Raw genomic sequence first — 20,450 nt, forward strand, 5'->3', positions numbered from 1 at the left:
TGTAGGGAATAATACTAATCTCTTTATTAAAATATTCCAAGTAAAATGTTATTTACAGGTTAAAAGTAGCTATTAAAACTCATTTATTTAATCAGTAAATGGCACAGGCACACTCGGAAAAAAAAAATCCGAGTGCTCCTATCAGGAGTCGTATCTAAGACCTTCCGATTACTGGTTCGGATGCTCTACTGTGGAAGCTAAGGCCATTAAACTAGGTTCATGGGACAAACATCCTGCATACTGCTAGGATTGGAATGTCAATGTGTGGCCGTATGCGCAATGGAAAAAGACCTCGATGAGCGATGCTTGTTGACACAATTTTGACTTTAACCGAATGATCTATAAAGCTATAAGCACTTATGACTTTCCTTCAGCACTGGCAAACCTCGTGGTGAAGACTCCGTTCCCAGCATTGTTCGCTTGTTTATTCAAATCCTCATTCACCGCCAGCGAAGATTCGGCAATCCTTTGCGAACTTTTTGGGCAATCCTTTGCGAACCGTTTTCTCCAAAATCGAGATTTTTTCTCGACACACCGAAATTCTATACCCTATACGCGGGGAGTCCTAATGTGCCTCCTCGGGTTTTGGCCGTCTGGGCCAAAAAACCCCGAAATTGTTTTTATTTCTTTATTTTCGATTTGGTATGATTTGTGTCGCCACGAGATTAGATCGATGACTAATCGATGTCATCTATGACTAATCAATGCTTTATCAATGACTAATCAATGACTGAAAATGCTGTGGCCTATCGATTGTTCATCGATTACTCATTGATCATCGGCAATTTCTTGTGTGAAAGGGGTATGGATATTTTCTGGAACAACATAATAGGGCCTGGTGCTCTTTCTCAAGCTCCCAAAATGAAATACAGTTCCCCAGTACTAATATGTAAATTATAACAGGTTACTATATATATGGTATTCATTTGTGACAAGTTGATGGCGGTGTAACTATGTTCTTTTTCTTTACTTCCCAGTGAGAGGCTCCAATTATGGAAAACAGAAAAGAGGTAAATAAAACTCTGTTTCTTGTTTCAAAAACCTTTAAGGTCACTATTTATATTGACACTAAATTTAGGAAATTTAGTAAATTGAACAAAGATTGCTAAAATAATGATGTATACCATACTCACTGACCTTTGTGTTAGATCAAGAGTGTGATTGTGAGGAGAAATTGTTGTAGCCGGGACTTCTATCCCTTTTAACATTTATGACAAAATTTCAGCACCATTTAAAACGACACCCGCATTTCTTGAGGGGATATGGGCATGGTGGGGCTAAAAGCGAAATGAGAAATCGCCTTATATGTTTCAGCAATTGAACCGAATGTTTCAAGACGTTGAGGGAAATTTAATTTAGTTTAAACTGCAAATAAATGCAGAGAAAAGCAACCGTATTAAGAATATCGTCCTAACCTTCTCTCAGAGCCTTAGTTAACTTCTCCTTAATTTAGGGAGTGAAGAGAGGCTCTGCACGGCATACAGTGATTTCGTGCCCCAAAAACGTTAACTGTTTTCATACCCCCGTAATCGAAACGATCAAACATCCAATCGATTAACGGTTCAAGGGAAAGGAAAATTTTTCTCACATAGCAGACAAAGCTCTGTTTCAAAGAAAAACAGCCGAGAACTGTGGACGGAAAGCGCAAATGGCATCAAAGTAAACGTGGTCTCAAAACAAAAGACATCAGTGTGCTACCCTGGTTCCAGAGTAATCTTCTTTCTCCTCGTGGCTCAATAACGAAGAAAGAAAATCTTTGGAACTAAGGTATCGGTGTAGGTGATTGAGAACACAACGACTTTCCACCACTCCTTAGCAATGGCAGCTTATAAATGGTAATTATCGATGATAAGACAAAATGGTAAAGGCGTTTTTAAGTGTAACCCTCAGTTTATTTTAAAGTTCATACAATACAAAGTTATGTTCGAATCAAATTTGTGCCATTTTTTTTTTTTTTTTCACCATATAATAAGCTTGACTGCTCTTACTATTCTGTTTCCGGACCAGGTTCACAGAATCCAGTAGCTGAACTGCAATAAATAAATAAATAAATAAATAAATATTTAATTAAATAAAACGGCTTTTGAAACAAAAGGAATTCACAGGGTGGAGGGGGTGAAGGGGGGGGGGGGGGCTCTTGCGGCCTGGTGTACGTACGGGGGAAAGGGGTTTGGGTTGAGCTCCCCCAGTAATTAACTCCGAGAGTAGTCAAACTTTAATGGTGAAACTTGGAGAGTAAATATTACGTCCAAGGATGTTTCATATGACATATTTCATCTAAGAACAAGTGCGGTCTTAAAATGAGTTGACAGATGGAGCCCATGACATGGTAGAGAAATGGCCGAAGAATTAACTGATAACTAAATTCAGAGACCCAGATCCTCTATAGCTTGAACAGTTAGGTACCGTTCATTGTACATCCGGAGGGGAATGAATGGCTGAGAAAAGTGACCCTAGCCCTAACCCTTTTGAGTTCTTCTACCACTCTAAAGAGGCGGGCCATGACATTCATTCAAGGAAACGAGTGATCTGACAAAAATATATATTATTATCAAAGTACGTTATTCTCAGTAGTGCAAATCTCCAGGAGGTAAGCTTAATGACACTTACCTCCTCGTAACTGAACGGCGGGCCCTTAAACATGATGAGTATTGTGAAATTTCATTTTTTTTTTTGGCTTTTCAACATCAATTAACTGGCCCACATTTTCGAAAATTTTCAAATTTCCCTGCATGGCAGTAAAGTAACATGAAGTAAATGGAACCTAGCTTCGTGTTCTTCTCCACCCCATCGGATAATTTATGAATGACCTTCTTGAAAATTATTTCCTGCCTGCTAGCGGCCATGAAAATTCTGATAAGTTGCAAATTCATGTTCACGACTTTAGGGCCAGCAAGATCTTACCAGCGACGAGGACGGCAGCACAAGGGCCCACTGGGTAAGAGTTTCTTCCCCACTAGTACTCTGTGGCAATGTCTGCAATCCGGGATTTTGAATTGCCGAGTGTTGCGAAATAAGTCTGTTTCTTGAAACTGATCACCATATGCATCAAGCTAGACGAAGGAAATAATTAACAAAATCTGATCACGAGATGTAATGTTCAGTTTGTATATTTATTTCACTGATTTAAAGTGTCTAAAATTAGCACTGCAGTGCTAAATTCTTCGACACGTTAATAAAGATACTATAATGTTTTGTAAACGGGTAGAAAGCAGTAAGTCTCTTTCTGAAGTTGAAAACTACCCCTACAAATTAAGCTCCTGGATATTTCGGCCGCAAGGTAGCTTAGAGAGCGCGAATTTAATTTTCAGGTTACGTATTCTGTGGTGCCGTCGTCTTCACTGCATGAATGCGACAGGCCAGTGACAGCTCATGATTGTAACAAGTTAACTCAAGCTTGCATTAGAAGAAACTAACAATTAACTAGAAACATGTGACTCGCAAAACCTCGCGAAGCTAGGGCTGGGTGGGCAGTTGATTTGAAGTGAAGAAATGTGCTAGAAAGTATAAATTGTCTCGTTCTTTATGATAGTGATTGAGAGATAGTGCGCCCTTTGAATAGCCCCACCCTTGTGCAAGTTGTGTGATCACACCCACTCTGTGCGATGTCATCTCCACAGACTGTGGGAATGATACACTGTAATTAGCAAGACGTTAGGGATGCACCATTAGAAATGTAAAGGAGAGGGGCAGGAGGGGAGTCCATAAACAGAAAAAAAAATTGTGCAAAACCAAAATGTAAGGAAAAATAATCCTGCATTGCAAAGGAAGCCGAGAAAAAGTTTCCAAGGTTGTGATAAAAATCTTGCACCCCTGCTTGTTGGGGAAAAAATAACATACCTTTCCAGAAAGTCCCCCCCCCCCCCCCCCCTTCACATTTGTAATGGTGCATTCCTGACAAGAAGGTTCTATATATTGCCTTGACCTTCCAAAGCTCTGTTAATTGATCACTGTGGGGAAATAGCCAGGTGATTGCCTTATTGAGAATACAGGGACGGATTTATATTCAATGATTTGAGAAGTAGTCACTCAATAGAGGGTAAGCATATAACAGGAGGGCAAAGAACAGATACCCTAAACATGATTAAAGGGGACGTATCACGAAAATTTGATGTCATTTCAAAACCCAGAAATGTTTGTCTGAGAACAGAAACAGAAAATCATTGTATAGTTTTGTAATAAATTATCACCCCAGTGCAATTAAAAACTGTCGATTAGTGCCTCTGGCCAGAGACAGAGTGGGCCGGTATGGATTGAAACTTGAAAAATATTAGGCTAATGTTTTTCAAGTTTTCGTATTTTTGTTTCCAAAATGCGCTAGAACAGAGTACGTGTTGTTCCTGTCAGGAATTGAGTTGATTTCTCTCCTCTCGTTGTTCTAGACTTATGTTGTAACAAAGTGAAGGTCTTATTTCACCATTTTTAACAAAAGAGGTCAAAAACCCCATGATACTTCCCCTTTTAAAAGTGTTACCCTGCGCAACGGTCTCCCTTTCCCACCAACCCTTCACTCCCAGAAGTGAGCAGCATTATTTAAAATTCTCCTTATAATTTTAATACACTGTCAAGCAGACAGGTAACAAGAATTAACCAAAAAATTAATAAGGGATAGTGTTTTGCTCTGACACCAAACTGTCAGGAAAAGCCAACAAAGACATGAATATTATTACGTAGGAGAATTTGCTTTCAGAATTTGGTAGTGAAAGGGTTAGTAAAAGTGTACAATACTTTGCAAATGATATTTAAAAGAGATCAGAGCTCTCAGAAGATGGTACACATAAATGCAGCTTCTCTCCTCCCCCACCCCCCCCCCCCCCCTCGTACCTTCCATCTCATTAATTGCTTTATTTGCTTAAACGGAATACGTACTGATTACAAGTGATTGTTGTTACTTTGAAGAAGAAAATTTCAGTTGCAGTATGGGAAGTGATTGTAATTAAGTGATGTAATTTTCTGTTTGTCATGGGTGGTCAGTGAATAGTTGCGAGGCAAGACTAGAGGGAATTGAATGGAAAGAAATTACTATATTTCCGTAAAAAAATTCCTTTCCCATTGAGTCTTATCTGGGGACTACTCAGTAACCAAGTTGTTTGACTGGACTCTGAATACAAAATTTTGATATTGAACAAAAAGTACTAAATGACAAAAGTTATATCTTTACATTGAACTACAATTTTGTTGTCACGTACCTGGTAGAAGATGTCAGGATGTAAAGACTAATGTTTATGCTACATGTATACTGGTAACACTAGCTGTACTAAAATGTATGAAATAAATTTTATGTGAAAATGAAACTGTTGAAAGTGGACTTTTGTTATAGTCGCTTACCTTAACAAGAAAAAAATATCTAGCATTTAGAGAGTGGGTATGTGAGATTTAAAGATCAAGCTGTATTTGTGATACCTTATTCGTACTAATTTTCGTGAGGCTTTAATTTCGCGATTTTCGCGATTTGTAAAAAATCGCGAAATTAAAGACTCGCTAAAATTAGGATACGCGAAAATTAAATACGCGAAATCTAATACACTTCTATAATTTCTTTAATCAATGATTAACTGCGTTTTAAGCGACATGGTAATTGTCAACAGTCTATTTATCTTTTACTTCAGCACTTTCTTCATCCGAATCACTCATTTCTTCTTCTTTTACATGTAGCACTTGAATCAAAACATCTTTCGTGCAGTCATCGAACTGTGTGCCATAGGTATTTAAAATCATATTTTTACAATTGACTTTTATTTCAAAGTACAATATTGCAGTAGCATTTGATTGATTTCCTGTATTTGCTTGATTTGTCTGATTATCAACGCTATTTCTATTACGTAATTGCAAATCATGATGGTAAATCAATGGTTATTTAAGTGATCATTCCATAAAAAATGGTTTTCTAAGTCTGTCTTTTGTCAATTTTCGCGAAATTAAATGCCCTAAATTTATCATTTTTTGCAAAATCGCGAAAATTAATGCTCGGGAAATATTCGTCTTTCAAATTCGCGAAATTAAGTGCCCGCGAAAATTAGTACGAATAAGGTATATAGGCGGTAGCCTCCCACGCAGTCGTTTTTAAGGGAATCGTATTACCTCCTCCCCACAATAAAATTTATTAACGACAAATTTATTAACCTCGCTGACTGACTCAATCCCAAACATGCAACGTTGTAGCACTGAAATAATCAGGTAATGGCTCCTAAATAAATAGAATTTTAAGTTGAATATATCCATTAGTTAGCGGTTTTTGTTTTTTCTTTCATCTCTTACCTTGGAATCGTCGTCCTCATAAAATGAACGAAACCGTTGCTGCAAATTCAAGGCCGTACTCACGGAAACAAGACAAAACAGGACAAGTGCCACTCGCGGGTTCATCGTGTCTAAAAAAAAGGCCACTTTCATTAAAATCACAAGAGAAATTGATATATACAATATAATAATGAAACCACAGCCATCCTGTTGGCCGAGTCCAATTTCAATTTTATCTTGCCACACAACGACGGGAAAAAAATGACTGTTAAATTCTAGCACGTTCGAATTGCGATCTTCCCCGGCGCGCGAATAGTTTTGAGAAATCAACTACAACCTTCCTTTGCTCGAGATTTATCTCCCACGGCTTCATGCAAAAGCTATAGTTATCGTTTTCACGATAACTGTTTCAGCAACACGTAAAATAATATCAATTAACGTTTTATCGGCCAGAAGAAAAAAGAGCAAAATTTCCGGTGGTTCAAAAGGTTGAATCATGTTCATGCATGCATGGACACTCTTATTTATTTTATTGTATTTTATAAGAAACTTTTCTACAACAACGTTGAGGCTGAGATGAACTAAAATTTAAGAACAAACTACGAACATTACCCAGGCTGAGAGTCAGTTAAGAACATTTTTATTTTGACCAAATGTTTTTAAAATGAACAGTGTAAATATGGATGAAAAAAATGCAGGTAAAACGTCAGTCTATACAGTCCAACTTGACCCGCCTTATGGCACATATTGCTCTTTGATAGATATCTTGGTCACGTCCGCATAGATTTATCAAAATACTACTGACAGATCAGTTAAGAACATCTTAAGATTTTTTTCAGATCAGACTTACTGATTTCCAAAAAATTAAGAACGTTTAGCCTCAACCCCAAAATTAGACATTTTTATATTAAATATAGGAAGGGAAGTGTCTGAAAAAATGAAATACACCAGTAGTAAATTAAAATGACTGAAGAAAATGTAAGGCTTTGCTTTATACCTTTTCTAGGGAACAAATTATATTTTTTACTTACTCTGAAAGGTTCTCCAACTGATTACAGATTGCAAGCGGTTTGTATTTAACAAGTCTTTTACTCTTGTCTGCCCGACAAAATGTTTTCTCTTTTATTTTCCTTTTTTATTGAAATTATGCATTGTTGATACATTGCAAAACTTGCCACAACCGTGTTTCCGTGACACGACTCGATTGTTAAACAACCGGCCGTTGTCTACGTGCCTTCCTTGAGGTATTCAGCTTAAAGCGCCCCTAACCCTTCAATTTGTTTTCTTTTGGTAGATTTCCATATCTTTCAAGAACGCATTTTCGAAAAAATTTTTTGAGAAATATTGAATCCTTTTTTTTTTTTTTACCTGCGCTAGAAGTGAAGGCAGTCTTGTCGATATTTTCACCTATCGTTCGCATTAGTCCCCCCACTCGGCCAAATATGGAGCGTGACGTAAGAAAAGGACATCGTGCAAAAATATCCGAAGACTTCAATTGTAAACAGAGAAAATGATTGAAAAATGTGTGGTTTTTGGATGCACCAACTCTCGAAATGTAGAGAAAGGAATCAGCATGCATAAGATTCCTTCTGAATCCTTCTGGTGTCCTTTTCGTACGCCACAGCTAAGAAAATGTCAAATATCGGACGCTTCTCATTGGCTCGTTCCTAATGAGCCCACAAGACAAAAATTTGTCCAGCGGGGCTTAAAGCGCGCAAAAAATTAAAAATTTCAGTAACTTTTTGCGCTCGTAAAATAAAAAGGATTCAATGTTTCTAAAAAAATTTTTTCGAAAATGAGTTCTTCACAGATATGAAAATCTACCAAAAGAAAACAAATTGAAGGGTTAGGGGCACTTTAAATGACAATTCTATATTCTCGTGTGTGCAACGAAATTTAGCCACGCCTCTCCTTGACAAGTCTCTTTTTTTTCAAAGGCTGCTAAAACCGTTGCTAGTTCACCAAGAAATACATGTCGAGGAAAAACTGTCGAGTATGGCGAACTTGTTCGCGTGATTGAACATAAAATGTGAACAACAACATTTGGCAAGTTTTCCCTTGACAAATCTCCTTGTTCAAAAATTGACGCGCTACTTTTCGAAAGGAGAAGCCTGTCAAGAAAACCTCGCTTGTGTACAAATTATTTGCGCTTAACACACGAAGGAAAACGTTCCAGGAAAGCTTGACAGCCGAGTATACGAGTATACCGTAAACTGCCGCTTATAAGCCCTCGGCTTATACAACTTCGTAAGGGGTTTTAGAAGGGCTTATAAACTGAGAGGCTTATAACCGGAATCGAAAAAAAGGTCCTTTTTGAAACGAGCTATAACAGTGTTGATCGAAATACGTCTTTTCTCGGTGTTTTACAGTAATACTACTGTACATCTAAAGCATTAAAAGTTACTTTAATGGTATTTTACAATAAAGTTACACGGTAGTTATACAAAGAGTAGATAATAAAAACGGAGTAATAAACTTATTCTTTCGTAATAATTTTTCCAATTTTCTGTTTGAAGTAGTACAGAGTTCTGTGAAAGTGCGGATCATTATCAGTAGCTGGGCACAGACCCGTATACAAAATATCAGAAAAAAAATTAATAAAAACCCCCTTATGTAAATAATCTCAGTTATATAGCGATTATGATCTATAACCCATGGATTTATAAACCCCCAACGTACAGATTTACAACCCATAAGCGTAAAGATTTACAACCCCCAAACGTAATTAAGGATTTATAACCACTGAACGTAAAGAATTATACTCCCCGAACTTAAAGATTTACAACCCCTGAACGTAAGGAGTTACAACCCCCCAACGTAACAAAAACAATCCCCGAACGTGAAGATTTACAATATCGAAACGTAAGGATTTATAACCCCAAGACGTAAGGATGTACAACCCCCAAAGTTAAGATTTACAACTCCCGAACGTAAGGACTTATAACCCCCGAAGGCGACGATTTATAACCCCAGAACTTAAGGAAATACAACCCCCGAACGTAAGAATTAACAATCCCGAAAAAGAGGATTTACAACCCCCAAACATAAGCAATACAACCCCCGAACGTAAGAAATACCACCCCATAATGTAAGAATTTATAACTCCCAGACGTAAGAATTTAGCACCCCCGAACGTAAGGATTTCAAACCCCAAAACGAAAGGATGCAACCCGCAAACGTAAGGACACTACCCCCAACGTAAGGATAAAACCCCCAAACGTAAGGACACTACCCCAACGTAAGGATACAACCCCCAAACGTAAAAATACAACCACCAAACGTAAGAATACAACCCCCGAACGTAAGGATACAACCCCCAAACGTAAGAAATACAACCCCCAAACGTAAGGATACAACCCCCGAACATAACGATACAACCCCCAAACATAAGGATTTATAACCCCCATGCACACGTAACGATTTACAACCCACGAACTTCAGGACTTATAACCCCCGAACGGAACGATTTACAACCCACGAACTTCAGGATTTATAACCCCCGAACGTAACGATTTACAACCCACAAACGTAAGGATACAACCCCCAAACATAAGCATTCATAACCCCCGAAAGTAAAGATTTAACACGCCCGAACGTAAAAAATACAACCCCTGAACGTAGGGATTTATAACCCCCGAACGTAAAGATACAACCCCCAAGCGTAAGGATACAACCCCGGGACGTAAGGATACAACCCCCAAACGTAAAGATACAACCACGAACGTAAGGATACAACTCCCAAACGTAAGAATACAACCAACAAACATAGAAAATACCACAACCAAACGTAAGGATACAACCCCCAAATGTAAGGAAACAACCCCCAAACGTAAGGACACAACCCCAAAACATAGAAAAAACAGCCCCCAAACGTAAGGATACAACCCCCTAACGTAACGATACAACCCCCAAACATAAGGTTTAAACCCCCAAACGTAAGGCTACAACCCCCAAACGTAAAGATACAACACCCAAAGTAAGGATACAACCCCCAAACGTAAGGATACAACCAATAAACGTAAAGATTAATAAACCCCAAACATAAAGGTTTCCAGCCCCCGCACAAACGGATTTACAATCCCCGAACGTAAGGAGACAACCCCCAAACGTAAGGATACAACCACCAAACGTAAGAATAAAACCCCTTAACGTAGGGATACAACTCCAAAACGTAAGGATACAACACAGAAACGTAGGAAATACAACCCCCGAAAGTTAGGATACTACCCCAAAACGTAAGAACTACAGCCCCAAACGTAAGGATACAACAACCAAACGTAAGGAAACAACCCCCAAACGTAAGGATACAACCCTAGAGCAACAGATTAAAATCTCCGCAAGTAAGGAAACAACCACCAAAGGTACAAATACAACTCCCGCATCTAAGGATACAATTCCAAAAAGAAAGGATACAACCCCCGACCGTACGGATACAACCCCCAATCGTAAGGATAAAAGCCCCAAACGTAAGGATACAACAGCCAATCGTAGGGAATAAAACCCCCAAACGTAAGAATACAACTCCCAAACGTAAGGATACAACCCACAAACGTAGGAAATACAATCCCCGAACGTAAGGATACAACCCCCAAATGTAAGGAAACAACTCCCAAAAATAAGGAAACAACCCCCATACGTAAGGATACAATCCCCAAACGTAAGGATACAACCCCCAAACCTAAGGATACAACCCCCATACGTAAGGATACAACCCCCAAACGTAAGAAATACAACCCTTTAACGTAAGGATACAACCCCCCACATTTAAGGATATAACCCCCGAACGAAAGGATACCACCCCCAAACACCAAAATTTATAATCCCCAAACATAAGTATTTACAACCCCCAAATGTAAGGATTTACAACCTCCGAACATAAGCAATACAACCCCCGAACGTAAGAAATACCACCCCATAACGTAAGGATTTAACACCCCGGAACGTAAGGATTTCAAACCCCAAAACGAAAGGATGCAACCCTCAAACGTAAGGATACAACACCCAAACAAAAAGATACAACCCCCAAATGTAAAGATACAACCCCCGAACGTAAGGATAAAACCCCCAAACGTAAGGACACAACCCCCAACGTAAGGATACAACCCCCAAACGTAAAAATACAACCACCAAACATAAGAATACAATCCCCGAACGTAAGGATGCAACCTCCAAACGTAAGAAATACAACCCCCAAACGTAAGGATCATAAGGATTTATAACCCCCGCACGTAACGATTTACAACCCGCGAACTTCAGGATTTATAACCCCCGAACGTACGGATTTAAAACCCACGAACTTCAGGATTTATAACCCCCGAACGTAACCATTTACAACGCACGAACGTAAGGATACAACCCCCAAACATAAGCATTTATAACCCCCGAACGTAGAAAATACAACCCCTAAACGTAGAGATTTAGAACCCCCGAACGTAAAGATACAACCCCAAAACGTAAGGATACAACCCCCGAACGTAAGGATACAACCCCAAAACGTAAAGATACAACCCCCGAACGTAGGAAATACAACCCTCAAACGTAAGGATACAACAACCAAACGTAAGGATACAACCGACACACTTAAGGATACAACCCCCGAACGAAAGGATACAACCCTCAAACATAACAATTTATAACCCCTAAACGTAAGCATTTACAACCCCAAAAAGTAAGGATTTATAACCCCCAAGCGTAAGGATACAACCCCCAAATCTAAGGATAAAACCCCCAAACGTCAGGATACAACCCCCAAACATAAGGATACAACTCCCAAACATAAGGAACCAACCACCATACATAAGGATACAATTCCCAAACGTAAGGATACAACCCCCAAACCTAAGGATACAACCCACGAACGTAAGGATACAACCTCCAAACGTAAGAAATACAACCCCCAAACGTAAGGATCATAAGGATTTATAACCCCCGCACGTAACGATTTACAACCCGCGAACTTCAGGATTTATAACCCCCGAACGTACGGATTTAAAACCCACGAACTTCAGGATTTATAACCCCCGAACGTAACCATTTACAACGCACGAACGTAAGGATACAACCCCCAAACATAAGCATTTATAACCCCCGAACGTAGAAAATACAACCCCTAAACGTAGAGATTTAGAACCCCCGAACGTAAAGATACAACCCCAAAACGTAAGGATACAACCCCCGAACGTAAGGATACAACCCCAAAACGTAAAGATACAACCCCCGAACGTAGGAAATACAACCCTCAAACGTAAGGATACAACAACCAAACGTAAGGATACAACCGACACACTTAAGGATACAACCCCCGAACGAAAGGATACAACCCTCAAACATAACAATTTATAACCCCTAAACGTAAGCATTTACAACCCCAAAAAGTAAGGATTTATAACCCCCAAGCGTAAGGATACAACCCCCAAATCTAAGGATAAAACCCCCAAACGTCAGGATACAACCCCCAAACATAAGGATACAACTCCCAAACATAAGGAACCAACCACCATACATAAGGATACAATTCCCAAACGTAAGGATACAACCCCCAAAGCTAAGGATACAACCCACGAACGTAAGGATACAACCCCCAAACGTAAGGAAACAACCCCCATACGGAAGGATACAACCCCCAAACGTAAGGATACAACCCCCAAACGTAAGGATACAACCCCCATACGTAAGAATACAACCCCCATACGTAAGGATACAACCCCCATACGTAAGGATAAAACCCCCAAACGTCAGGATACAACCCCCAAACATAAGGAACCAACCCAGGATACAATTCCCAAGCGTAAGGATACAACCCCCAAACCTAAGGATACAACCCACGAACGTAAGGATACAACCCCCAAACGTAAGGATACAACCCCCAATCGTAAGGATACAACCCCCATACGTAAGGATACAACCCTTAAACGTAAGGATACAACAACCAAACGTAAGGATACAACCCCCGAACGAAAGGATACAACCCCCAAACATAAAAATTTATAACCCCAAACGTAAGCATTTACAACCCCGGAATGTAAGGATTTACAACCCCCGAACATAAGCAATACAACCCCCGAACGTAAAAAATACAACCCCATAACGTAAGGATTTATAACCCCAGACGTAAGGATTTAACACCCCCGAACGTAAGGATTTTTAACCCCAAAACGAAAGGATGTAACCCCCAAACGTAATGATACAACCCCAAGACAAAAAGATACAACCCCCAAATGTAAAGATACAACCCCCGAACGTAAGGATAAAACCCCCAAAGTAAGGATACAACCCCGAAACGTAAAAATACCACCACCAAACGTAAGAATACAACCCCCGAACGTAAGCATACAACCTCCAAACGTAAGAAATACAACCCCCAAACGTAAGGATACAACACCCAAACATAAGGATTTATAGCCCCCGAACATAGCGATTTACAACCCACGAACTTCAGGATTTAAAACCCCCAAACGTAACGATTTAAAACCCACGAACGTAAGGATACCACCCCCAAAAATAAGAATTAATAACCCCCGAACGTAAGGATTTAACACCCCCAAACGTAAGCGTTTACAACCCCCGAAAGTAAGGATTTATAACCCCCAATCGTAAGGATACAACCCCCAAACGTCAGGATACAACCCCCAAACATAAGGATACAACTCCCAAATATAAGAAACCAACCCCCATACGTAAGGATACATTCCCCAAATGTAAGGAGACAACCCCCAAACCTAACGATACAACCCACGAACGTAAGGATACAACCCACAAACCTAAGGATACAACACACAAACGCAAGGATACAACCCCCAAACGTAAGGATACAACCCCTATACGTAAGGATACAACCCCCATACGTAAGGATACAACCCCCAAACGTAAGGATACAACCCCCATACCTAAGGATACAACCCTTGAACGTAAGGATACAACCCCCAAACGTAAGGATACAACCCACAAACGTAAGGATACAACCCCCAAACGTAAGGATACAACCCCTATACGTAAGGATACAACCCCCATACGTAAGGATACAACCCCCAAACGTAAGGATACAACCCCCATACGTAAGGATACAACCCCTGAACGTAAGGATACAACCCCCAACCATAAGGATACAACCCTTAAACGTAAGGATACAACCCCCATACGTAAGGATACAACCCCTGAACGTAAGGATACAACTCCTGAACGTAAGTATACAACCCCTGAACGTAAGGATATAACCCCCAAACATAAAAATTTATAATACCCAATCGTAAGCATTTACAACCCCGGAATGTAAGGATTTACAACCCCCGAACATAAGCAATACAACCCCCGAACGTAAGAAATACAACCCCATAACGTAAGGATTTATAACCCCCAGACGTAACGATTTAACACCCCCGAACGTAAGGATTTTTAACCCCAAAACAAAAGGAAGCAACCCCCAAACGTAATGATACAAATGATACAACCCCAAAACAAAAAGATACAACCCCCAAATGTAAAGATACAACCCCCGCACGTAAGGATAAAACCCCCAAACGTAAGGACACAACCCCCGACTTAAGGATACAACCCCCAAACGTAAAAATACCACCACCAAACGTAAGAATACAACCCCCGAACATAAGGATACAACCTCCAAACGTAAGAATACAACCCCCAAACGTAAGGATACAACCCCCGAACATAAGGATACAACACCCAAACATAAGGATTTATAACCCCCGCACGTAACGATTTACAACCCGCGAACTTCAGGATTTATAACCCCCAAACGTAACGATTTACAACCCACGAACGTAAGGATACAACCCCTAAACATAGCCATTTATAACCCCCGAACGTAGGGATTTAACACCCCCAAACGTAGAAAATACAACCCCTAAACGTAGAGATTTATAACCCCCGAACGTAAAGATACAACCCCCGAACGTAAGGATACAACCGCCAAACGTAAAGTTACAACCCCCGAACGTAAGAAATACAACCCTCAAACGTAAGGATACAACAACCAAACGTAAGGATAAAACCCCCGAACGTCGGGATACAACCCCCAAACGTAAGGATACAACCAATAAACGTCAAGATTAATAACCCCCAATTATAAGGGTTTCCAACCCACAAACGAAAGGATTTACAACAACCGAACGTAAGGTTTTATAACCCCCAAACCTAAGGATACAACCACTAAACGTAGGAATAAAACCAACAAACGTAAGGATACAACCCCCGAAAGTAAGAATACTAAACCAAAATGTAGCAACTACAACCCCAAAAAGTAAGGATACAACACCCGAACGTAAGAAAACAACCCCCAAACGAAAGGATACAACCTCTACACGTAAGGATACAACCCCCAAACATAAGGATACAGCCACTTGAAAGGATACAACCCCCAAATTAAACGTAAGGTTAAAACCCCTCGTAAGGGTACAACCCCCGACCGTAAGGATACAACCCCCCCGACCGTAAGGATACAACCCCCGAACGTAAGGATACAACCCCCCGATCGTAAGGATACAACCCCCGCAAATAAGGATACAACCCCCAAACGTAAGCATACAACCCCTTGTAAGGATACAACCCCGGACCGTAAGGATACAAGCCCCAGACCGTAAGGATACAACCCCCGAACGTGAAGATACAACCCCCTGATCGTAAAAATACAACCCCGGACCGTAAGGGTACAACCACCAAATGTACGAACAAAAACCCACGAACGCAAGGATACAACTCCCAAACGTAAGGATTCAACCCCCAGTCGTAAGGATACAATCCCCACACAAAAGGATGCAACCCCGAAACGTAAGGATACAACCCACAAACTTAAGGATACAACCCCCAAACGTAAGGATACAACCCCCAAACTTAAGCATACAACCCTTAAGCATACAACGCCTGAACGTAAGGATACAACCCCATAACTTAAAAATGCAACCCACGAACGTAAGGATGCAACCCCCAAACGTAAGGATTCAACCCCTGAACATAGGCATTTAGTACCCCCGAACGTAGGGAATTAACACCCCCAAACGTAGAAAATACAACCCCTAAACGTAGAGATTTATAACCCCCGAACGTAAAGATACAACCCCCGAACGTAAAGATTCAACCGCCAAACGTAAAGTTACAACCCCCGAACGTAAGAAATACAACCCTCAAACGTAAGGATACAACAACCAAACGTAACGATAAAACCCCCGAACGTCGGGATACAACCCCCAAACGTAAGGATACAACCAATAAACGTCAAGATTAATAACCCCCAATTGTAAGGGTTTCCAACCCACAAACGAAAGGATTTACAACAACCGAACGTAAGGTTTTATAACCCCCAAACCTAAGGATACAACCACTAAACGTAGGAATAAAACCAACAAACGTAAGGATACAACCCCCGAAAGTAAGAATACTAAACCAAAATGTAGCAACTACAACCCCAAAAAGTAAGGATACAACACCCGAACGTAAGAAAACAACCCCCAAACGAAAGGATACAACCTCTGCACGTAAGGATACAACCCCCAAACATAAGGATACAACCACTTGAAAGGATGCAACCCCAAAACGTAAGAATACAACCCCACAACGTAAAGAAAACAACCCCTAAACGTGAGGATAGAACCCCCAAACGTAAAAAATACAATCTCCAAAAGAAAGAATAGAACCCCCAAACGTTACGATATAACCCGCAAACGTAAGAAATACAACCCCAAACGTAAGGATACAACCCCCAAACGTAAGGATACAACCCCCGAACGTACGGATACAACCCCCGAACGCAAGGATACAAACTGCAAACGTAAGAAATACAACCCCCCAACGTAAAGATACAACCCCCTAACTTTAGAATAAAACCTTTGACGTTAGGGGTTGTATCCTTTCGTTCGGGGATTGTATCCTTAGGTTTGGGGGTTGTATCCTTGCGTTTAGGGGTTCTTTCCTTATGTTTAATTAAACGTAAGAATACAAGCCCCGAACGTAAGCATACAACCCCTGAACGTAAGGATACAACCTCCGAACGCAATGATACAACCCGAAAACGCAAGGATACAACCTGCAAACATAAGACATACAACTATCGAACGTAAGGATACAACCCTTAAACGTAAGGATACAACCCCCAAACGTAAAGATACAACCACTGAACGTAAGGATACAACCCCCAATAGTAAGGATACAACCCCCAAACGTCAGGATACAACCCAAGAACGTAAGTATACAACCTTCGAAGGTATACCCCCAAACGCAAGAATTACAAACCGTAAAACAGAATACAACCCCCAAACGTAAGGATACAACCAATAAACGTCAAGATTAATAACCCCAAATCATAAGGGTTTCCAACCTACAAATGAAAGGATTTACAAAAACCGAACGTAAGGTATTATAACCGCTAAACCTAAGGATAAAACCACCAAACGTAGGAATAAAACCAACAAACGTAAGGATACAACCCACAAAAATAGAAAATACAACCCCCAGAACGTAAGAATAAAACCCTCAAACGAAAGGATACAACCCCCGAAAGTGAGGATACTAAACCAAAATGTAACAACTACAACCCCAAAAAGTAAGGATACAACACCCGAACGTAACAAAACAACCCCCAAACGTAAAAATACAACCCCCAAACGAAAGGATACAACCTCTGCACGTAAGGATACAACCCCCAAACGTAAGGATACAACCCACAAACTTAAGGATACAACCCCCAAACGTAAGGATACAACCCCCAAACTTAAGCATACAACCCCTGAACGTAAGGATACAACCCCATAACTTAAAAATACAACCCACGAACGTAAGGATGCAACCCCCAAACGTAAGGATTCAACCCCTGAACATAGGCATTTAGTACCCCCGAACGTAGGGAATTAACACCCCCAAACGTAGAAAATACAACCCCTAAACGTAGAGATTTATAACCCCCGAACGTAAAGGTACAACCCCCGAACGTAAGGATTCAACCGCCAAACGTAAAGTTACAACCCCCGAACGTAAGAAATACAACCCTCAAACGTAAGGATACAACAACCAAACGTAACGATAAAACCCCCGAACGTCGGGATACAACCCCCAAACGTAAGGATACAACCAATAAACGTCAAGATTAATAACCCCCAATTATAAAGGTTTCCAACCCACAAACGAAAGGATTTACAACAACCGAACGTAAGGTTTTATAACCCCCAAACCTAAGGATACAACCACTAAACGTAGGAATAAAACCAACAAACGTAAGGATACAACCCCCGAAAGTAAGGATAGTAAACCAAAATGTAACAACTACAACCCCAAAAAGTAAGGATACAACACCCGAACGTAAGAAAACAACCCCCAAACGTAAAAATACAACCCCCAAACGAAAGGATACAACCTCTGCACGTAAGGATACAACCCCCAAACGTAAGGATACAACCCCTTGTAAGGATACAACCCCCAAACGTAAGAATACAACCCCTTGTAAGGATACATCCCCTAAACGTAAGGATACAACCCCCGACCGTAAGGATACAACCCCCCGACTGTAAGGATACAGCCCCCGAACGTAAGGATACCACCCCCGAACGTGAGGATACAACCCCCTGATCAAACGTAAGGATACAACCACCAAATGTACGAATAAAACCCACGAACGTAAGGATACAACTCCCAAACGTAAGGATAGAACCCCCAGAAGTAAGGATACAACCCCCAAACGAAAGGATGCAACCCCTAAACGTAAGGATACAACCCCCAAACGTAAGGATACAACCCCGGAACGTGAGGATACAATTCCCAAACGTAAGGATACAACCCCCAAACTTAAGGATACAACCCCCGAACGTAAGGATACAACCCCCAAACGTAAGGATACAACCCCCGAACTTAAGGATACAACCTCCGAACGTAAGAATACAACCCACAAACTTAAGGATACAACCCCCAAACGTAAGGATACAACCCCCAAACTTAAGGATACAACCCCTGAACGTAAGGATACAACCCCATCACTTAAAAATGCAACCCCCGGACGTAAGGATGCAACCCCCAAACGTAAGGATTCAACCACAAAACGTAAAGATACAACCCCCAAACGTAAGGATGCAACCCCCGAACGTAAAGATACAACCCCATACGTATCGGTACAACCCCCATTCGTAAGGATCCAACCCCGGAACGTGAGGATGCAACCCCCAAACGTAAGAATACAACCCCACAACGTAAAGAAAACAACCCCTAAACGTGAGGATAGAACCCCCAAACGCAAAAAATACAATCCCCAAAAGAAAGAATACAACCCCCAAACGTAACGATACAACCCGCAAACGTAAGAAATACAACCCCAAACGTAAAGATACAACCCCCCAACGTAAGAATACAACCTCCAAACGTAAGGATACAACCCCCGAACGTAAGGATACAACCCCCGAACGCAAGGATACAAACTGCAAACATAAGAAATACAACCCCCCAGCGTAAGGAATCAACCCTCCAACTTTAGGATAAAACCTCTGAGCGTAAGGATACAACCTCCAAACGTATGAATACATACAACAAACGTAAGGATATAACCCATAAACGTAAGGATACATCGCCCGAACGTAAAGATACAACCACGAACGTATCCTTACATTCGGGTTGTATTCTTACGTTTGCGGGTTGTATTCTTACGTTTGGAGATTGTATCCTTACCTTTGGGGGTTGTATTCTAACGTTAGGGGTTGTATCCTTACGTTCGGGGATTGTATCCTTAGGTTTGGGGGTTGTATCCTTGCGTTTAGGGGTTCTTTCCTTATGATCAATTAAACGTAAGAATACAAGCCCCGAACGTAAGCATACAACCCCTGAACGTAATGATACAACCCGAAAACGTAAGGATACAACCTGCAAACATAAGAAATACAAGTATTGAACGTAAGGATACAACCCTTAAACGTAAGGATACAACCCCCAAATGTAAAGATACAACCACTGAACGTAAGGATACAACCCCTGATAGTAAGGATACAACCCCCAAACGTAAGGATACAACCCAAGAACGTAAGTATACAACCTTCGAAGGTATACCCCCAAACGCAAGAAATACAATCCGTAAAAGAGAATACAACCCCCAAAGGTAAGGATACAAGCCCCGAACGTAAGGATACAACACCCAAACCTAAGGGTACAACCCCTGAACGTAAGGATACAACCCCGCAAGGTAAGGATACAACCCCCAAACGTAAGGATACAACCCCCGAACGTAAGGA

General features: G+C 40.8%; 1 protein-coding gene across 1 annotated transcript; it reads right to left on the bottom strand.

The window, feature by feature from the left end:
• Positions 1-1,870: 1,870 nt before the first annotated feature.
• LOC146485804 (uncharacterized) lies at positions 1,871-6,401 on the bottom strand. The gene is made up of 3 exons (XM_085103189.1): positions 6,259-6,401; positions 2,905-3,053; positions 1,871-2,030 (listed from the first exon to the last, which is right to left on the bottom strand). The coding sequence occupies exons 1-3, from the start codon at positions 6,388-6,390 to the stop codon at positions 1,988-1,990; spliced, it is 324 nt and encodes a 107-aa protein (XP_084959315.1). The 5' UTR covers positions 6,391-6,401; the 3' UTR covers positions 1,871-1,987.
• Between the last annotated feature and the right edge of the window lie 14,049 nt (positions 6,402-20,450).

The sequence above is a fragment of the Pavona decussata genome, unplaced genomic scaffold (genome assembly GCF_977016875.1).
Source record: "Pavona decussata unplaced genomic scaffold, jaPavDecu1.1 SCAFFOLD_25, whole genome shotgun sequence".
In the NCBI taxonomy this organism is placed as follows: domain Eukaryota; kingdom Metazoa; phylum Cnidaria; class Anthozoa; order Scleractinia; family Agariciidae; genus Pavona; species Pavona decussata.

What these genes read in the sequence shown, in the direction of transcription:
- LOC146485804 (XM_085103189.1), bottom strand. Translation starts at nt 6,390, where the DNA reads ATGAAAGTGGCCTTTTTTTTAGACACGATGAACCCGCGAGTGGCACTT. An exon ending in ATGAGGACGACGATTCCAAG is followed by an intron (nt 3,054 to 6,258) that starts GTAAGAGATGAA and finishes TCCTTCGTCTAG; the next exon opens with CTTGATGCATATGGTGATCA. An exon ending in TGCTGCCGTCCTCGTCGCTG is followed by an intron (nt 2,031 to 2,904) that starts GTAAGATCTTGC and finishes TATTTATTGCAG; the next exon opens with TTCAGCTACTGGATTCTGTG.